Raw genomic sequence first — 19,614 nt, forward strand, 5'->3', positions numbered from 1 at the left:
GAGAGCATTTTGCTGGTAGTGATCATAATTCAGTTAGATTTAGCGTAGTTGTGGAAAAGGACAGAGATAGAAAAGGAGAAAAAGTTCTAAATTGAGGAAAGGCCAATTTTATTAAGCCAAGAAGTGATTTGGCAAAAGTGGACTGGAAACAGCTACTTGAAGATAAATTAGTGTCAGAGCAGTGGGAGGCATTCAAGGGGGAGATTCAAGGAGTTCAGAGTAAACATGTTCCCACAAATTGCCAAATCTAGAGCCCTCTGCATGACAAGGAGCATACAGGGTAAGATAAGGGAAAAAAGGAAAGCTTATGTCAGATACCAAGAGCTCAATACTGCAGAAAGCCTAGAGGAGTATAGAAAGTGCAGGGGTGAAATTAAAAAGAAAATTAGGAAAGCAAAGAGAGGGCATGAAAAAATACTGACAAGTAAAATTAAGGAAAACCCTAAAATGTTTTATAACATAAAGAGCAAGAGGATAACTAAGGAAAGAGTAGGGCCTATTAGAGACCAATAAGGTAACCTATGTGTGGAGGCAGAAGATGTGCGTATGGTCCTTAATGACAATTTTGCGTCTGTCTTCACAAAAGAGGGGGACGATGCAGAGATTGTAGTTAAGGAGGAGGAGTGTGAAATATTAGATGGGATAAACATAGTGAGAGAGGAAGTATTAAGAGGGTTAGCATCTTTGAAAGTAGATAAATCACCATGTCCAGATGAAATGTATCCCAGACTGCTAAGAGAAGCAAGGGAGGAAATAGCGGAGGCTCTGACCATCATTTTCCAATCTTCACTGGTTACAGCAGTGATGCTGGAGGATTGGAGGACTGCTAACGTTATACCATTGTTCAAAAAGGGAGATAGAGATAGACTGAGTAATTACAGGCCAGTCAGTCTAACCTCGATGGTGGTCAAATTATTGGAATCAATACTGAGGAACAGCATAAATCGTCATTTAGAAAGGCACAGGTTAATCAAGGACAGTCAGCATGGACTTGTTAAGGGAAGGTCGTGACTGACTAGCTTGATTGAATTTTTTGAGCAGGTAACTAGGAGGATTGATGAGGGTAACACGTTTGATGTAGTGTACATGGATTTTAGCAAGGCTTTTGACAAGGTTCCACATGGCAAACTGGTCAAAAAAGTAAAAGCCCTAAGATCCAAGGGAAAGTGGCTAGTTGGATCCAAAATTGGCTCAGTGGCAGGAAGTAAAGGGTAATATTGACGAGTGTTTTTGCGACGAGAATGCTGTTTCCATTGGGGTCCCACAAGGCTCAGTACTAGGTCCCTTGCTTTTTATGGTATATATTAATGATTTGGACTTGAATGTGGGGGGCTTGATCAAGAAGTTTGCAGATGATACAAAAATTGTCCGTGTGGTTGATAGTGAGGAGGAAAGCTGTTGACTGCAAGAAGATATCAATGGACTGGTCAGGTGGGCAGAAAAGTGGCAAATGGAATTCAATCCAGAGAAGAGTGAGGTAATGCATTTGGGGAGGGCGAACTAGACAAGGGAGTACACAATAAATGGGAGGATACTGAAAGGTGTAGAGGAACAAAGGGATCTTGGAGTGCATGTCCACAGATCCCTGAAGGTAGCAGGACAGGTAGATAAGGTGGTTAAAAAGGCATACGGGATACTTTCCTTTATTAGCTGAGGCACAGAATATAAGAGCAGGGAGGTTATGCTGGAACTGTATAAAACACTAGTTAGGCCACAGTTTGAGTACTGTGTACAGTGCTGGTCACCACATTACAGGAAAGAAGTGATTGCACTAAAGAGGGACAGAGGAGGTTTACGAGGATGTTTCCAGGACTGGAGAATTTTAGCTATGAGGAAAGATTGGATAGGCTGGGGTTGTTTTCTTTGGATCAAAGGAGGCTGAGGGGAGATTTAATTGAGGTATATAAAATTATGACGAGACTAGATAGAGTGGATAGGGAGGACCTATTTCCCTTAGCAGAGGGGTCAGTGACCAGGGGGCATAGATTTAGAGTAATTGGTAGAAGGATTAGATGGGAGCCGAGGAGAAATTTTTTCACCCGAGGGTGTTAGGGGTCAAGAAATCACTGCCTGAAAGGATGGTAGAGGCAGAAACCCTCAACTCATTTCAAAAGTACTTGGATGTGCACTTGAAGTGCCGTAACCTACAGGGCTACGGACCAAGTGCTGGAAAGTGAGATTAAGCTGGATAGCTCTTTTTTAGCCGGCACGGATACGATGGGCCGAATGGCTTCCTTCTGTGCTGTAACTTTCTATGATTCTATGATTCTATGATTACAAAATGAGTTGAAAAATAGGTAAGTGGGCATAACGAATGGTATATGAAATTTAATGTGGATGTGTAAAATACTGCTCAAATGAATCAAAAATGGACAACAGGCATATTCTGTGAATGGTGTTGAAATAATTAAGGATGAAGTTGAAAAAATGCTCAACATGGTTAAGCACAGCAGAGCAGCAATCAACAGAGTTAACAGGACATTAATAGCTAAACCAGTCAGATAAAGTGATTCTGAAACTCTGGTCAGACTGCACCTTAAGTACGGAGTCCAGTTCTAATCATTGAGATACAGGGGAGACAATCAAGGACTGAATGCAGTGTAGAGGAGAACCACAGGGCTGATTCCTCATATTAGAGGACTGAACTATGTGAATAGATTTGAGAAACTTAGGCTTTTCAGCCTTAAAAGGTTGTGACACTGAGGTAATCTTATTGAGGTATATAAGATAGTTGGAGAAGGTAAATTCGGAAAATTACTTAAAGCTAAATTGCAAGAGTATACCAGGCTAAAACTAGTGAAAGGCAAATTTAGGATTGATATTAAGATGTTCTTCTTCACACAAATAATGATCGGTACAAAGAACGGACTTCCAGATAGAGCAATGCAGATGAAAACCCTGGATTAGGTTAACAAATATTTGAATACCACAATGGTCTTTCTAGATGGATGAACTAAGATGAGCCAAGTGGCTTTCCTCATTCATAATTATCTAGTGATCTTGTGAAGGCTGGGGGTGTAAAGGGCAATATGTTGTCTCCTGGACATTAATGGTAAGGAATTCAAACACTTTAATAGTGTATCAGAGGAGGTCACTGCCAACGACTGAGATGCTTAATACAGTGCATCCTTGGAAGGTGCAGTTGACTCCTCTCACCTTGTTTTCTCTGATAAAGCCATTAAACCTTTTCTGGCACTGAGCAGCCGTGCTTTGGATGGTTGAATTGGCACTCATTTGCCCTGGCCATCTCCTGGCATTGTTGATGTCCTGTTGTCCTTATAGGGTTGTCGATCTGCGTCTCCCTCTTCTGCCTGACTTCAAATAGATTCATTTCCACAGCTTAATCTGTGAACCTGGGGGTTCTGGACCCTGCTACAAGCCTCACAGTCCTGACATTCTTGAAGTAAGAAACTTGCTATTGTGCACGTAAAACAATCTTAGCTGGCATTGCCTTATGCCAATATCTTGTCAAGTTCTGCTCAGTTGTCACGATTGGGACAGGGTGGTAAGAATGGTTTGGGACCTGAAAGTGGAACTGGTTGGTGTATAGTAATTGTGTAACTCATGTTAACCATGTAAGAAAGATTCCATCCAAAGACAGCAGTGAGAAAATAAAAGCTGCCAAAGACACCAATAAATATGGCATTAGGAAGTTGCACCTGAACCTATGTACATGTGCTGAATAATCTGATTAATATTTCTTTATTACACCAGCACTGATTTGCATTTCCTTGCCTTTTTCTCTGTCTTTCAAATGTTCACTTTTACTTTGCTCCCCCATCCCCTACAATATGTAAAGTAAATACTCACCCAGTCTGGTCTAAGAGACCAACTGTTGCTTTGCAACATATTTCCCTGCACATTCGAGGCCCCTACTGGTAACATCCCAGCACATGTACAGAGTTTAGAGCTACTCTGCACTGAATATAGAGACTAATCAAAACTAAAAAAACAATAGTCCCATAGGCCCCTGCTCCTTTCTTCTGTCACTCTATTCCCCCACATGAACTGAACTTAATTCAGGGCATTTCAAATTGCCCTCTACCCATTATATATGGGCTTGTACTATTGACTTTTGTGACAGATGGGGGATACTTCAAAATCTTCCTGTTCTTTAAACTCTCAGGGGTAGACATTGATCTTGGGCAGTGGCACAAAGCGAGAGGCATCACATCAACCACCCGTTATATGTTCCATCCGATATTCAATTCTATTGAACACCCCAAGGCGAATGTCTACCTCACTAACTCAGGTCTGACTTTGACATTTTCAATTTGATTGAGGACAGTTGTGGAAAATGGCATGAGTTTCTCATTAATAACCTTAATGAGGCTTTAACAAGCAGACAATGCCTTCTCTCAAAAGTTTTTGCCCACATTTATTAAGCGATCTTTACATAGATAATTCTCCAAACGACTGACAAATACAGATGAACTGTCTGCCAACGCTTTCCACAAATATTTCACCGCTGTTTTACTCACATCTACTTTTTTTTATAACTATTATGAAACAGAGGAAAATACGGCCCTCTAAATTTCTGTGACATCATCACTACTGCTTTCAAGTTATGGGACTAAAACATTTGGTATAAAACATTACTTAGGAGTTTACACGTGTGGGATAAGTTTATACATAACATAAAGAATAAACCTTTGTTAAAACAATGTTAATTAGAATGACATGGGGCAGAACAGTTCATTTAAATTCCTGATATAGTAAATCTGATTGATAAAAGATCATAAATGTTGAAATCCAACCTATTTCCTTGGTTTGGAATATTTCTCAAAATGCATGGCAGACTCCTGGTGAGATTCTTGCCACTAAGAGGGAGCCCATCAGTGTGAGGGTGGGAAGTCTTGGAGTAAGATGCCACTGCATCACCAGATGAATTGGTGAGAGACCTTAAAGGAGTAGAAGTGCCCCAAAGATCAGATCTGTTGTCCAACTGAAGGCTTTGGACCTTCAGCAGGTTAATGTTTGGGACTGAAGAGGGATAGGACAGCACTACATTGTGCTCTCCCTCCATGGGCAAACATCAAGGCCTTTTTTGTTTAATTCATTCACAGGATGCAGGCATCGCTGGCAGGGCCAGCATTTATTGCCCATCACTAGTTGACCTTGAGAAGATAGTGATGACACTTCTTCTTGAATTGTTGCAGTCCGTGTGGCTAAGATACTCCCACAATGCTGTTAGGTAGAGAGTTCCAAGATTTTGAACCAGCAACGATGAAGGAACAGTGATATATTTCCAAGTCAGGATGGTGTGTGACTTGGAGGGGAATGTGCAGGTGGTGGTGTTCCCATGCAACCTCTGCCCTTGTCCTTCTAGGTGGTGGAGGCTGTGGGTTTGGGAGGTGCTGTCAAACAAGCCACGGTGAGCTGCTGCAGTGCATCCTATAAGTAATACACACTGCAGCCATGGTGCACTGGTGGTGGAGGGAATGTTTGAGGTGGGGTTTGGGCTGCCGATCAAGCAGACTGCTTTGTCCTGGATGGTGTTGAGCTTCTTGAGTGTCGTTGAAGCTGCACCCATCCAGGCAAGTGGAGAATATTCCATCACACACCTGACTTGTGCCTTGTCGGTGGTGGAGAGGCTTTATGGCCACTTCCTGGAACCTTCGGCCACCCTCCATATGGTGGCTCTAGGAAGTGATGGTAAGTGGGATGGACAGGATCTGACCCCACCACCATGCAGCAGGCAGGGAAGAAGCAGCCAGTGGCAGTCCTGGTGGAAATGTGGGGGAGGGAATTCCTTGTCATGGCAGCAAGGCAGTGGTAGGCCTCACTGCCTGAATTTTCCCTCATGCTCCACTACATTCCCGCCCAATTTCGATTTCAGGCAGAATTAAGAAAGAGGATTCCCCCCAAAAAGTCTGAGCAATAATAATTAAAATGTTGTTTTCAAATGGGAAATGCAGGAGATTTTTGTCCTCCCCTGCTCCGATCTTCATTTAGCCAGAACGGGACCTGTTTCTGAACCACCTTGTACAATCCAAACAATCACTTTTTGAAAAGCTCCAGCACTGTTTCAGAGTCCAACTTCTAATTTCTTACAGGTCAAACCACATTTGTAACTTTATTTCGCATCCAGTTTTCACACAACCTTGACAATGCTGCAGAAATACACACAAAAATACAGTGTAGAGCTAGACAGAATTCACACAGTACAATCAAAGAGTAACACAAATGTGTCTGTGGAGATTCAAATCAATTTACATGTCTCTACCAACCAATCAATTAATCAAGGAAACAAGCCACTTTGCTCTATAAATCCAGAACCACTGCCTGCTCTTTAGTTAAATGATGCAAACAATTCAGACTTTTTGATGTGCGCCTACAACAAATTGTTCTATCAGCCCTCTCGTGTCAGCTGATCAGCAGATTACCCTGATCAACACCAGAGAGATCTCTCTCGCCAGCGTTTCTTTTTATTTTAACAGTAAGTCAAACAATGCTGCCATTGTAAAAAGCACAACGTGACCCAAAATGGAACTTATGTAGCCAGTGTTGGGTGAGCTGAATATATATTTTTTTAAATGGAGCTTGCATTTAACCAAATTACTGATTATGTTTGCACATTACACAGTCCTTTAAAAGTACATATCTTGCTTGAAGATGGGAGAAGTTGAAAGGGGAAAGAAAAGACACATATTGTGGTGTGACAATTCCTTCATAAAGGAAAAGGAAGAGGCTATTACCTTTACAGCGATTTTCGTCCCAGGGATACACGCAGTTTTGCACGCCATTGCAGACCAATGTGTCATTGATGCACATGTTGCTGTGGCAAAAGAAAGCACTAGCTTCACAGGGGGCTGGAAAAGAAACAGGGATAAACACAAGTAAGTTCAAAGGCATCTATAGGTAGCGAGAGGTGGGACATATGCTGCCCAACAGACACTATCAGTTCTAGCTTGCTGTAGCCCCACTAACCCCCTCTCTGGTTGCAGGCTGAATATTACATTTCCCCATGCCCTCTCCCCGATCGCAAACATGGCCAACGTTTATATGCCCTGTGATGACCACTGTGACTGGGTGGATTCTCCATTTTGAGTTTATTCTTTCATGCCTTCTGGACAAGGTATCCAAACCTTCCATACCAGGAGCAACAGACAGGCCAGATCAAGAAACGGAGACCTCAAACTTGTTTCGAAAACATTTTTTCAATAATAATGATAATGTAATGCCACAACACTGTTAGAAAACCGGCAAAACTAGGTCTTTTAAGTTCTAAAGAACATTAGTCATAGCACAGCAGCTTTGTTTCTTCGGGAACGCTTTTTATCAAATATAACACAAAAAAGATTTTATAATGTAAAATCAACATGCAAGGTTATGTTCAAAAATCAACTAAACCCTAGTATCTCATTTTTAAGAGCAAAATAATTTAATTTGTGCATTACAAATATGAAACAATAATTGTTATGCAGCTGCATCTATGTACAGTCTATTAAACAGGTAGATGTATACGATCCAGTGACACTATTCAAAGAGGACCAGATAGTTCTGTAAATGTTCCAGCCAACATTTCTCTTCCATCACCAAAAACAGACTGGTCTTTCATCTCATTTATTGCTTGTGTGACTTTGCTTTGTACAAATTAGCTGCCATGTTTCACTACATGACAGTGATTGTACTTCAAAACTAAATTAATTTTACGTGAAGAATTTTATGATGCCCTGAAGATGTAATAAGGTGCTATGTAAATGCAAGTACTTTTTTTCATTCCCGAGCCAGATTCCAGCCACTGTCTCAGGCTGAACCAGACTGTTCATAACCTCAGCCTCCTATTTGACCCTGAGCTGTGCTTCTTTCACCCCACCATTGGCTGCTGTGCCTTCAGCTGTCTAGGCCCTAAGCCCTGCAATTCCCTCCCTAAACCTCTCCACCTCTCACTCCTCCTTAAAGACCCTCCTTAAAACCTACCTCTTTAACCAAGCTGTAGGTCATAGAATCATAGAATCATAGAATGATACAGCACAGAAGGAGGCCATTCAGCCCATCATACCTGTTCCGGCTCTTTGAATGAGCTATCCAATTAGTCCCATTCCCTTGCCCTTTCCCCATAGCCCTGAAAATTTTTCCCTTTCAAATATTTATCCAATTCTCTTTTCAAAGTTACTATTCAATCTGCTTCAACAATGTCTTCAGGCAGTGCTTTCCAGATCATAACAACTCGCTGTGTAAGAAAAAACTCATGTTGCCTCTGGTTCTTTTGCCAGATACCTTAAATCTGTGTCCTCTGGTTACTGAGCCTTCTACCACTGGAAGCAGTTTCTCCTTATTTACTCTATCAAAACAGTTCATGATTTTGAACACCTCTATTAAATATACCCCCTGACCTTCTCTGCTCTAAGGAGAGCAACCCCAGCTTCTCCAGTCTCTCCATGTAACTAAAATCCCGCATCCCTTGTACCATTCTAGTAAATCTCTTCTGCACCTTCGCCTTGGTATCTTTCCTAAAGTGTGGTGCCCAGATGCAAACACAATACTCCAGCTGGGGCCTAACCAGTGATTTATAAAGGTATAGCGTACCGCCCTTGCTCTTGTACTCTATGTCTCTCTTTATAGTGCCAAGGATCCCATTTGCTTTTTTAACAGCCTTCTCAACTTGTCCTGCCACCTTCAAAGATTTGTGTACGTATACCCCCAACTCTCACTGTTCCTGCACATCCTTTAAAATTGTACCATTTAGTTTATATTGCCTCTCCTTAATCTTCCTACCAAAATGCATCACTTCACACTTCTCTATGTTAAATTTCATCTGTGCTATGTCTGTTCATTCCACCAGTCTGTCTATGTCCTCCTGAAGTCTGTTACTATCCTCCTCACTTCTTACTACTTTTACGAGTTTCATATCATCTGCAAACTTTGAAATTATGCCCTCTCCAAGTTCAGGTCATTAATATATATCAAAAACAGTGGTCCTAATACTGACCCCTGGGGGACATTACTGAAAACTTCCCTCCAGTCTGAAAAACAACCATTCACTCTGTTTTCTGTCCCTTAACCAATTTCATATCCACACTGCCACTGTCCCTTTAATCTTATGGGCTCCAATTTTGCTAACAAATCTATTATGTGGTGCTTTATCAAACCTCTTTTGAAAGTCCATGTACACATCAACCGCACTACCCTCATCAACCCTCTCAGTTGCTTCATCAAAGAAATCTATCAAGTTAGTCAAACACGATTTACATTTAACAAATTTGTGCTGCCTGTTATTTATTAGCCCATAGTTTTCCAAGTGACAATTAATTTTGTCTCGGATTATTGTCTCAAAAAATTTCCCCTCCACCAATGTTAGGCTGACTGACCTGTAGTTGTCGGGTTTATCCCTCTCCCCTTGTTTGAACAAGGGTATAACATTTGCAATCCTCCAGTCCTCTGGCAGCACTCCCATATCTAAGGAGGATTAGCAGTTGGTGGCCAGAGCCTCCGCAATCTCCATCCACTTCCCTCAGCAACCTAGGATGCATCCCATCCGGACCAGGAGACCTTTTTACTTTGAGCGCTGCCAACCTTTTAAGTGCCTCCTCTTTTTCTATTATTATCCTATCCAATTTCTCTACTACCTCCTCCTTTACTGTGATAGACACCTGTCCCAATGACTCCTTCTTTGGCTCAGTGTAAATTTTTTTTCTGATTGTGCTTGTGTTTTACTACGTTAAAGGCACTATATAAATGCAAGTTGTTGTTGGATAGAATAAAGTTGAAATTGATTAGCGCAGGAGAACGGGCACACGGGGATCGCGATGCACGATTAACCCTGTTGATAGTGACGTAGGCAGCACATAAGATCCGTGCTGTCTGCTAATTAAAATAATTGTCATGTGCAGCCAACGCTACCTGCGCTGATCATTGGTTGCACGGATGAGGAGGGGGCCTGATATCGGAAGTCTACAACATTACTTAAAGGCAGCCAGCACCTCTTTAAAGGCGAGGTGCATTGTGGCTGCAACTACCATTGGAAATGGTTTGTGAGCTGAACTAGATGAAGGTGGGAGAGAGCGGGCATCAAGGTTCTCAGATGCTACACTGGGGGCCTTGGTGCAGAAGGTAGAGAGGAGGAAGGACATCTTGTATTCCCCGGGGGGGGGGGGTTTGCCTTTCAGGCACCTGATGCGCAGGAAGTGGGAGGAGGTTGCAGAATGCGAGGAGCATGGCTCCTAGGACATGGATGCAGTGCCGCTAGAAGTTTAATTCTTCAAATGGCATTTCCTAACAGCTCAACTGTTGAATTCACAGCACTCCCATCCCCCACCAACCTACAATCTGTACAAGGCCCCAAACACTCCTTCCAGTTGAAACAGCAATTTACTTGTGCTTCTTTCAGTTTAGTATTCTGTATTCACTCTACATTGGGGAGACCAAACGTACATTGAGTGATCGCTTTGCTGAACTCCTCCATTCAATCCGCAAGCCTGACCCTGATCTGCCGGTCACTTGCCATTTTAATTCTCTGTTCCACTCCCACTCTGACATCTCTGCCCTCGGTCTCTTACACTGTTTCAATGAAACTCAACAGGAGCTTGCGTAACAGCACCTCATCTTTCGATTAGGCACTTTACAAACTTCCGGACTCAACACTGATTTCAATAACTTCAGATCATAACCCCTGCTCCCATTTTTTCGGACAGCGGGTGCTGGAAATGGTTCTGATGTTGCCATTTACACCTCCTCTGGACCCATCTTTTGTTTCTTTGCTTGTCCCATTACCACCCTCCTTGTCTTGCACCATCATCCCTTTTGTCTTTAATCACTCCTGCCCTCCACCCTATCACAGACCTTCCCTTTTGTTCTTTCATCCCTCTGCCACTTTCCTCTCTCTTGATACTTGCTTAAAAACTGTTTAATCTCAAACTTCTTCCAGTTCTGCTGAAAGGTCATTGATCTGAAACATTAACTCTGTTTCTTTCTCCTTAGATGCTGCCTGACTTGCTGAGTATTTCCAGCATTTTCGGTTTTGTTTCTTCTTATCTAATCCTCCTATCTTCTCACTTCTTCCTCATCCCATACAATCTGCACGACAAGCTGCAGATGCTCTCAACACCCACTTCTTCCTGTCTGCTCTCCCTCACACCACAACCTAACCCTTGTCCCTTTTTCATTTCAGCTCGTTAAAATGTGGAAGTCCCTCAGCCGGTGGAGGAAGAGGACAAGGGTGATCATGAAGATGCATCGTCACTTGATCTCTCTCTCATAGCCATTAGTTCAGAGACTGACAACAAGCAGATCTTAGAGACCAGGTTAGAGGAGGGATCTGCGTGTGGTGACTCAACGGGCACAAGTGCGCAGGAGCCAGGGTGGGGAGAATGGACGTCACAGGTGCCAGCTCACTAGAGGGTGAGGGATACTAGTTCTGTTGCAGAGGACTCAGATGATGACTTCGATGGGCTAGGCTATCGAACAAGGCTAATGGGCATACACCAGGAAATGCTTGATGCACTGGGAATCCTGCCGGAGAGCTTGCGCACAATGTCAAGGAGCATGGAGGAGTCCAGTTCCAACTTGGCGCAGGGCTTTGGGCAGAGCTTGGAGCCCATCCTTTCCCACATAGAGTGGTCAGCTTCATCAGCACCGTTGTGGAACCCACCATGATGGAATGTCTCATGACGAATCTCACAGCTTCCATCGCAGCACAAATGCTGCCATGGAAGCTCAAGATGGCTGCAATCTTGGCTCTGGGTGCCACTGTTGAAAGTGACCTCCAGGACATCACAGCAGTCCAGCACTCTATTCTCCAACAGATCACTAGGAGCGCTGAGACGCTGCCCTGGGGGATGGCATTTGCCCCATGGAAGAGGAATCTCTCAGGATGACAGCATTCTTGCTCACCTGCCGCTCCGCCACCGTCCTTGTCATTGCCTGTCAGCCGGCCGGCTCAGACTACCGCAGCCAAGGCCGAGATGGTGCAATCTGCAGCCGGGCCCAGAGCTACTTGAGGTCGACCTCCAAGGCCATCTGCACGCTCCTCAATGGAAGCTCAGCAGCCTTTCACCTCCCAAGCTGCCGGCATGGGGGAAGCACCTCGTTGGAGCACCAGGATAGGGAAAGGAACATGAAAATAATTTAATTTTGTGAATAGTGAATAGTTTAATTTTGTGTAAAGTGTGAGATTATTGATTTGATAAATTTGGTTTGGGATTTGGATTTGGTTTATATTTACAGCTAAGTGAAGGAAAAACCAATAAGTGTTGAGTGGAAGAGGACAATGTGATGATGGTTGTAAGAAGAAAAGTAAGGAGTGAGGGACTGCTGGTGAATGGGGACTTGGAGTTATGGTTATTGGAACTACCCATCAATCAGCTGATCCCTTTGAGTTCGGGCAGAAAGGGGCTCTATTGGTTGTTGCCTCTCATCCTCCTCTTTCTTCTCCATGTTCTTCCTCCTCCTCCTCCTGCTCCTCCTCTTCAATTTGTCGGTTCGTTGATGGTGGTAAGGGCTGGTCTCTCATGATGGCGAAGTTCTGCAGCATGCAGCGGACGACCACAAATCTGGATACCCGCTCAGTGGTGTGCTGCATAGCTCCTCTGGAACGGTCCAGGCAACGGAAGCATTGTTTGAGGACGCCAATTGTTTTTTTCGATAATGTTCCTTGTGGCAGCATGGCTCTCATTGTAGGCCTTCTCTGCAGCTGTGCACAGGTTCCTAACCGGAGTCATGAACCATGTTCAGAGGCTTGTCGCCCAGTATCCAGCCTGTAACTTGGAGCTCTGGTTGGAATAAAGGCGGCATAGAGAACTGGCGTAGAATGAAAGAGTCACGACTGCTGCTTGAATAACAGGCACAGACCTGCATGATCGGCTGCCTGTGGTTGCAGACGAGTTGCACATTGAGGGAATGGAATCCCTTTCGATTGATGAATATTCCAGGGTTCTGATAGGGAGCATGTAAGGCAATGAGCGTGCAGTCAATGGCACCTTGCACCATGGGGAAGCCTGCTATGTGGGCAATGCCTCATGCTCTCTCTTCCTGCTTCTCTCTGTCAATAGGGAAAAAGATGTAAGTGTTTCTCTTGCTGTATAGAGCCTCGGTGGCCTCCCCGATACGTCGGTGCACTGTAAACTGCGAGATGTTGTTAATATCATCTGTTGCAGCCTGAAAGGTACCCGTGGCATAAAAGTTGAGGGCAACAATGATCTCGACAGCCACGGGCACTGCTGTCCATGCCCTGGTTTGAGGCTGCAATTCTGGCTGCAACAGATGACATATATCAGTAACAAACTCTTTGGTAAAGTGAAGGTGCCTCAAAAACACTGCTCTTCACTGAAGTTGAAGTACGAGAAGTGGTCCCTGATGACCCTCCATGGATATGGCCTCCTGCTGAGTGACCTCCTCCTCTTCCTTCTCCCTCTTCTGCCTGCTTGTCTGCCTCAGTGCTGTCTTACTTCATGATCCCAGTCATGCTCTGTTTCCAGAGGCAGCCCTACCAGGCCACCCATGTCTGGAGCCCGATAATCTTTTTTTTATTCATTCATGGGATGTGGGCATCGCTGGCAAGGCTAGCACTTTTTGCCCATCCCTAATTGCCCTTGAAGAGGTGGTGGTGAGCCGCCTTCTTGAACTGCTGCAATCCGTGTGGTGAAGGTTCTCCCACAGTGCTGTTAGGTAGGGAGTTCCAGGATTTTTACCCAGCGACGATGAAGGAATGGTGATATAGTGCCCTTCCAGGTGGTAGAGGTCGCGGGTTTGGGAGGTGCTGTTGAAGAAGCCTTGGCGAGTTGCTGCAGTGCATCCGGTGGATGGTACACACTGTAACCACGATGCGCCAGTGGTGGAGGAAGTGAATGCTTAAGGTGGTGGATGGGGTACAAATCAAGCGGGCTGCTTTGTCCTGAATGATGTCGAGCTTCTTGAGTGTTGTTGGAGCTGCATTTATCCACAGTATTTATGTGGCTGGTCCATTTAAGTTTCTGGTCAATGGTGACCCCCAGGATGTTGATGGTGGAGAATTCAGTAATGGTAATGCTGTTGAATGTCAAGGGGAGGTGGTTAGACTCTCTCTTGTTGGAGATGGTCATTTCCTGGCACTTGTATGGCGCGAATGTTACTTGCCACGTGAGCCCAAGACTGGATGTTGTCCAGGTCTTGCTGCATGCGGACATGGACTGCTTTATTATCTGAGGGGTTGCGAATGGAACTGAACACTGTGCAGTCATTAGTGAACATCCCCATTTCTGACCTTATGATGGAGGGAAGGTCATTGATGAAGCAGCTGAAGATGGTTGGGCCATGACACTGCCCTGAGGAACTCCTGCAGCAATGTCCTGGGGCTGAGATGATTGGCCTCCAACAACCATTACCATCTTCCTTTGTGCTAGGTACGACTCCAGCCACTGGAGAGCTTTCCCCCCATTCCCATTGACTTCAATTTTACCAGGGCTCCTTGATGCCACACTCGGTCAAATGCTGTCTTAATGTCAAGGGCAGTCACTCTCACCTCACGTCTAGAATTCAGCTTTTTTGTCCATGTTTGGACCAAGGCTGTAATGAGGTCTGGAGCCAAGTGGTTCTGGCGGAACCCAAACTGAGCATCGGTGAGCAGGTTATTGGTGAGTAAGTGCCGCTTGATAGCACTGTCGATGACATCTTCCATCAATTTTCTGATGATTGAGAGTGGACTGATGGGGCGGTAATTGGCCGGACTGGATTTGTCCTGCTTTTTGTGGACAGGACATACCTGGGCAATTTTCCACATTGTCGGCTAGATGCCAGTGTTGTAGCTGTACTGGAATGGCTTGGCTAGAGACGCGGCTAGTTCTAGAGCACAAGTCTTCAGCACTACAGCCAGGATATTTTCGGGGCCCATAGTATTTGTTTTATCCAGTGCAATCAGTCGTTTTTTGACTGAATCGAATTGGCTGAAGACTGACTTCTGTGATGGTGGGGATGTTGGGAGGAGGCCGAGATGAATCATCCACTCGGCACTTCTGGCTGAAGATGGTTGCAAATGCTTCAGCCTTGTCTTTTGCACACACGTGCTGGACTCTGCCATCATTGAGGATCGGGGTTGACAATTGTAAACAATTTTACAACACCAAGTTATAGTCCAGCAATTTTATTTTAAATTCACAAGCTTTCGGAGGCTTCCTCCTTCGTCAGGTGAACGATGTGAAAAAACAAATTTTTCCTTCCTCCTTCGTCAGGTGAACGATGTGAAAAAACAAATTTTTTCACATCGTTCACCTGACGAAGGAGGAAGCCTCCGAAAGCTTGTGAATTTAAAATAAAATTGCTGGACTATAACTTGGTGTTGTAAAATTGTTTACAATCATTGAGGATGAGGATGTTCACGGAGCCTCCTCCTCCCGTTAGTTGTTTAATTATCCACCACCATTCATGGCTGGATGTCGCAGGGCTGCAGGGCTGTAATCTGATCCGATGGTTGAGGAGGACTTTGCAGGGTCGACTGGGTTTGTTTTGCCTTTGCCGTGTCCGGTGCCTCGTGGTCTGTCGGGTTTTATTCTTATTGTGTCTTTGTGCAGTGGGATTGTAGAACTGAGTGGCTTGCTAGACCGTTTCAGAGGGCAGTTAAGAATCAACCACATTGCTGTGGGTCTGGAATCACATATAGGTCAGACCAGGTAAGGACAAAAGGTTTCCTTCCCTAAAGGACATTAGTGAACCAGATGGGTTTTTACGGTAATCCGGTAGCTTCATGGTCATTACTGATACCAGCTTTTTACTCAATTAACTGAATTTAAATTCCCCAGCTGCTGTAGCAGGATTAGAACACATATCTCCAGATTATTAGTCCAGGCCATTGGATTACTAGTCCAGTAACATAACCACTTATGCAGAGACAACAAGAACAGGAGTACAAGAGCAGCTACACCTCTCTCTGTACAGACAAATTGAACTTTGAACAGTGCTAGATCTCAGGAAAAATATGCCCAGAAGTCAAGCAGTAGCCAGAAGAAGTAAACCAGCAACTTACCTGTAAGCCCTGCATGATTCCTTTAAATAGCGCTGGCGCAGGGGCCTTCATGCCAGTTAGCATCACATTGCGCTGAGCAAGGTCAGCACGTGGAATCCGATTCACTGGGGCATTCCAAAATGGCAATCGCGTCCTGCAAGCAGCATTGCACACCCATCCAGGTAATTATCTCCCTCCTTTGCATCATGCTGGTGTACGATACTCTCGCGAGCGCTCCCTCCTACACCAAGATGGCACACTGTGCACTTTCTGCTGGAAGCGTGCATGCATATCTTGCACGACATTTTATCTCCTTGGATGGCTGCGTAGCACATGAAAAACGGGCCCTACACAGCCCAATTTCGAGGCCAATGTATTACTCCATTCACAGGCTTGTATTGAAAAGTGTAACCACAAGATGGTGCTCTGATCACACTTCTGTCGAGCTACATCTGACAGCTCAATTTTAAACTATAAAGAAACTTACAATTATATTCTCTAAATATCTTGATGAGTAACAATTCAGAAAGTCGGAACCCTTTTTTAAACGTAAATTACCACATTGTGCTGCTCTCCAATTCGAACATACGAACATTCGAATAAAGAGCAGGAGTAGGCCATTTGGCCCCTCCAGCCTGCTCTGGGGCTATCATTCAGGCTATCAACTCTGTGTTGTTTCCAGTGCTGGATGATGAACATTCTGCTTCTGAGCTAACCTCGGCTCCCAGTAATCCTCACTCTACATTTGAGATGCTGGGAAACAAGGCTTAACATAGAAATGTCATGTTTCATCACTCCAGTCTCAGAAACAACAATTAAATGTCAGCACAATCATGCCAGCCATTGCAAGACAAATATTGATTTAGGAATAATCTTTGCACATCAATACTCAAGGTTAAAGTTACTCTACTGTGGAGTATTATTTTAAATATCTAGTTACAATTGGAGGCCTAGAAAATCAAGTATCATCCATTCAGTGAAGTGTTTTCTCTCAATAACAAATCCAAAACTATTTTTAAATTCATTATTTTTTCTGGCGATTTTTCCTCCATTCAACAATTGGGACTGAATACTTTTCAGGGACTGAATACTTTTCCACTTGTTGCATAAATTGCCAGCACCGAGATCTATGGAGCCAAGTATAGCAACCTTTAATCAATTGCACCCCAACTTTAAAATGGACTCCCAAATGCCCCAACGATACTTATCTGTTTCGAGCACCAGTCATACTAGTGTCGCCTCTGAGTGAGATAACAATTTAATGGATTTAGTGTTGAATTAGAGGCAGTTTTTTTTTACTATGATCTACTGCCAACTAATAAACAGACTTAAGACTACCATTACCGAAATCCAAAAGGTAAAAGGGCTGTGTGCTCAGCAACCGAACCACCTGTAAGTAACATTTGCGCCAGACAAGTGCCAGGCAATGACCATCTCCAACAAGACAGAGTCTAACCACCTCCCCTTGACATTCAGTGGCATTACCGTCACCGAATCCCCCACCATCAACATCCTGGGGGTCACCATTGACCAGAAACTTAACTGGACCAGCCATATAAATACTGTGACGACAAGAGCAGGTCAGAGGCTGGGTATTCTGCAGTGAGTGACTCACCTCCTGACTCCCCAAAGCCTTTCCACCATCTACAAGGCACAAGTCGGGAGTGTGATGGAATACTCTCCACTTGCCTGGATGAATGCAGCTCCAACAACACTCAAGAAGCTCGACACCATCCAGAACAAAGCAGCCCACTTGACTGGCACCCCATCCACCACCCTAAACATTCACTCCCTTCACCACCCGCACACAGTGGCTGCAGTGTGTACCATCCACAGGATGTACTGCAGCAACTCGCCAAGGCTTCTTCGACAGCACCTCCCAAACCCGCGACCTCTACCACCTAGAAGGACGAGGGCAGCAGGCACATGGGAACAACACCACCTGCACATTCCCCTCCAAGTCACACACCATCCTGACTTGGAAATATATCGCCGTTCCTTCATCGTTGCTGGGTAAAAATCCTGGAACTCCCTTCCTAACAGCACTGTGGGAGAACCTTCACCACACGGACTGCAGCGGCTCAAGAAGGCGGCTCACCACCACCTTCTCAAAGGCAATTAGGGATGGGCAATAAATGCTGGCCTCGTCAGCGGTGTCCACATCCCATGAATGAATAAAAAAAAACACCTGCCTCCTTATAACTGATATATGACATAGTATAAGAAAAATATAGATTAGTGCGTAGAGTAGGGACATGATAACTGTTACAAGGGGCATAGCATTCTGTGGCATGATTAATATTGCATACTGTGAGCCTACTATCTATTCGGTACAAAAACCCTGCAATAGTATGGAGTGTATTTCACGTCCAGAAGGTCGAATGCAATGTATTGTATACAGCATACATATTCCTTAAGCAGATGTTAAACAACCAACCACTGTTTAATACTCAGTATTTTATTTTGCTTGCCTCTCCAGCATTATTTAAGTAAAATATGAAAAGATTGCTGTTCGCCAAGATATAAGTGACTAGTGGAGTGAAAACAAATACTTTGGCTCTGCCAAATTCCATCATTAAGGAACAAAATGAAAGAAAAAACTTTATGCCAAACACTGTGGTGTTTGTAAAGATATTTCAGCGTGAGGCTGAAATCCAAGCTTGTGAGTAACACTACTGGTTTGCCATGAGAAATTTTGCCAAATCTCACAGTGCAGCTGTGGGTAAAACTGGAAACTCCTGCTCCCTGAAAAGCGAATTGAAGATCTGCCATTCTGCTCAGGCTCACATATTATAGTCACTCACAGTCTGCAAACAAGTACAATCAATTCATCAGAGCAAGCAGCCAGCTAACTCCACATGATCAGCTGAAAGTAAACAAAAGACATTGTTGATCTTTCCTGACTTTAATACTATCACGTGCTGCTTTCCCTTCTGACGCTTGACTTTAATAGTGTCTCCTGGTGCTTTCTGCAATGTGACTGCCGACTTCAGTACTGTCTCTTGATGTATTTTCCCACCCTCCTCTGGACTTTAACACTCTCTCCTGATGCTTTCTCCCACCCTCCTCCTGACTTAGTCCTGTATCCTGATGCTCTCTCTCACCCTCCTCCTGACTTTAGTACTGTTTCCAGATGCTCCCTCTCACCCTCCTCTTGACTTTGGTACTGTCTCCAGATGCTCTCTCTTACCCTCCTCCAGACTTTTGTACTGTGTCCTGACGCTCCCTCTCACCCTTCTCCTGACTTTAGCACTGTGTCCTGACGCTCCCTTTCACCCTCCTCCTGACTTTAGCACTGTGTCCTGATGCTCCCTCTCACCCTTCTCCTGACTTTAGCACTGTGTCCTGACGCTCCCTCTCACCCTTCTCCTGACTTTAGCACTGTGTCCTGACGCTCCCTCTCACCCTCCTCCTGACTTTAGTACTGTGTTCTGATGGCCTCTCTCACCCTCCTCCAGACTTTTGTACTGTGTCCTGACGCTCCCTCTCACCCTTCTCCTGACTTTAGCACTGTGTCCTGACGCTCCCTCTCACCCTTCTCCTGACTTTAGCACTGTGTCCTGACGCTCCCTCTCACCCTTCTCCTGACTTTAGCACTGTGTCCTGACGCTCCCTCTCACCCTCCTCCTGACTTTAGTACCGTGTTCTGATGCCCTCTCTCACCCTTCTCCTGCCTTCAGCCCAGGCTTCCATTGTTC

General features: G+C 44.5%; 1 protein-coding gene across 2 annotated transcripts in view; it reads right to left on the reverse strand.

Moving 5' to 3' along the window:
- The window catches only part of neto1l (neuropilin (NRP) and tolloid (TLL)-like 1, like), a 208,099-nt gene that overhangs the window by 20,912 nt on the left and 167,573 nt on the right, over positions 1–19,614 (reverse strand). For both annotated transcript variants that reach the window (XM_067976382.1, XM_067976387.1), the window contains exon 8: positions 6,699–6,812. In XM_067976382.1, coding sequence (XP_067832483.1) covers positions 6,699–6,812 — 114 coding nt within the window. The remainder of the gene's footprint in view (positions 1–6,698; positions 6,813–19,614) is intronic.

Source organism: Heptranchias perlo, chromosome 3, assembly GCF_035084215.1.
Source record: "Heptranchias perlo isolate sHepPer1 chromosome 3, sHepPer1.hap1, whole genome shotgun sequence".
Classification (NCBI taxonomy): Eukaryota; Metazoa; Chordata; class Chondrichthyes; order Hexanchiformes; family Hexanchidae; genus Heptranchias; species Heptranchias perlo.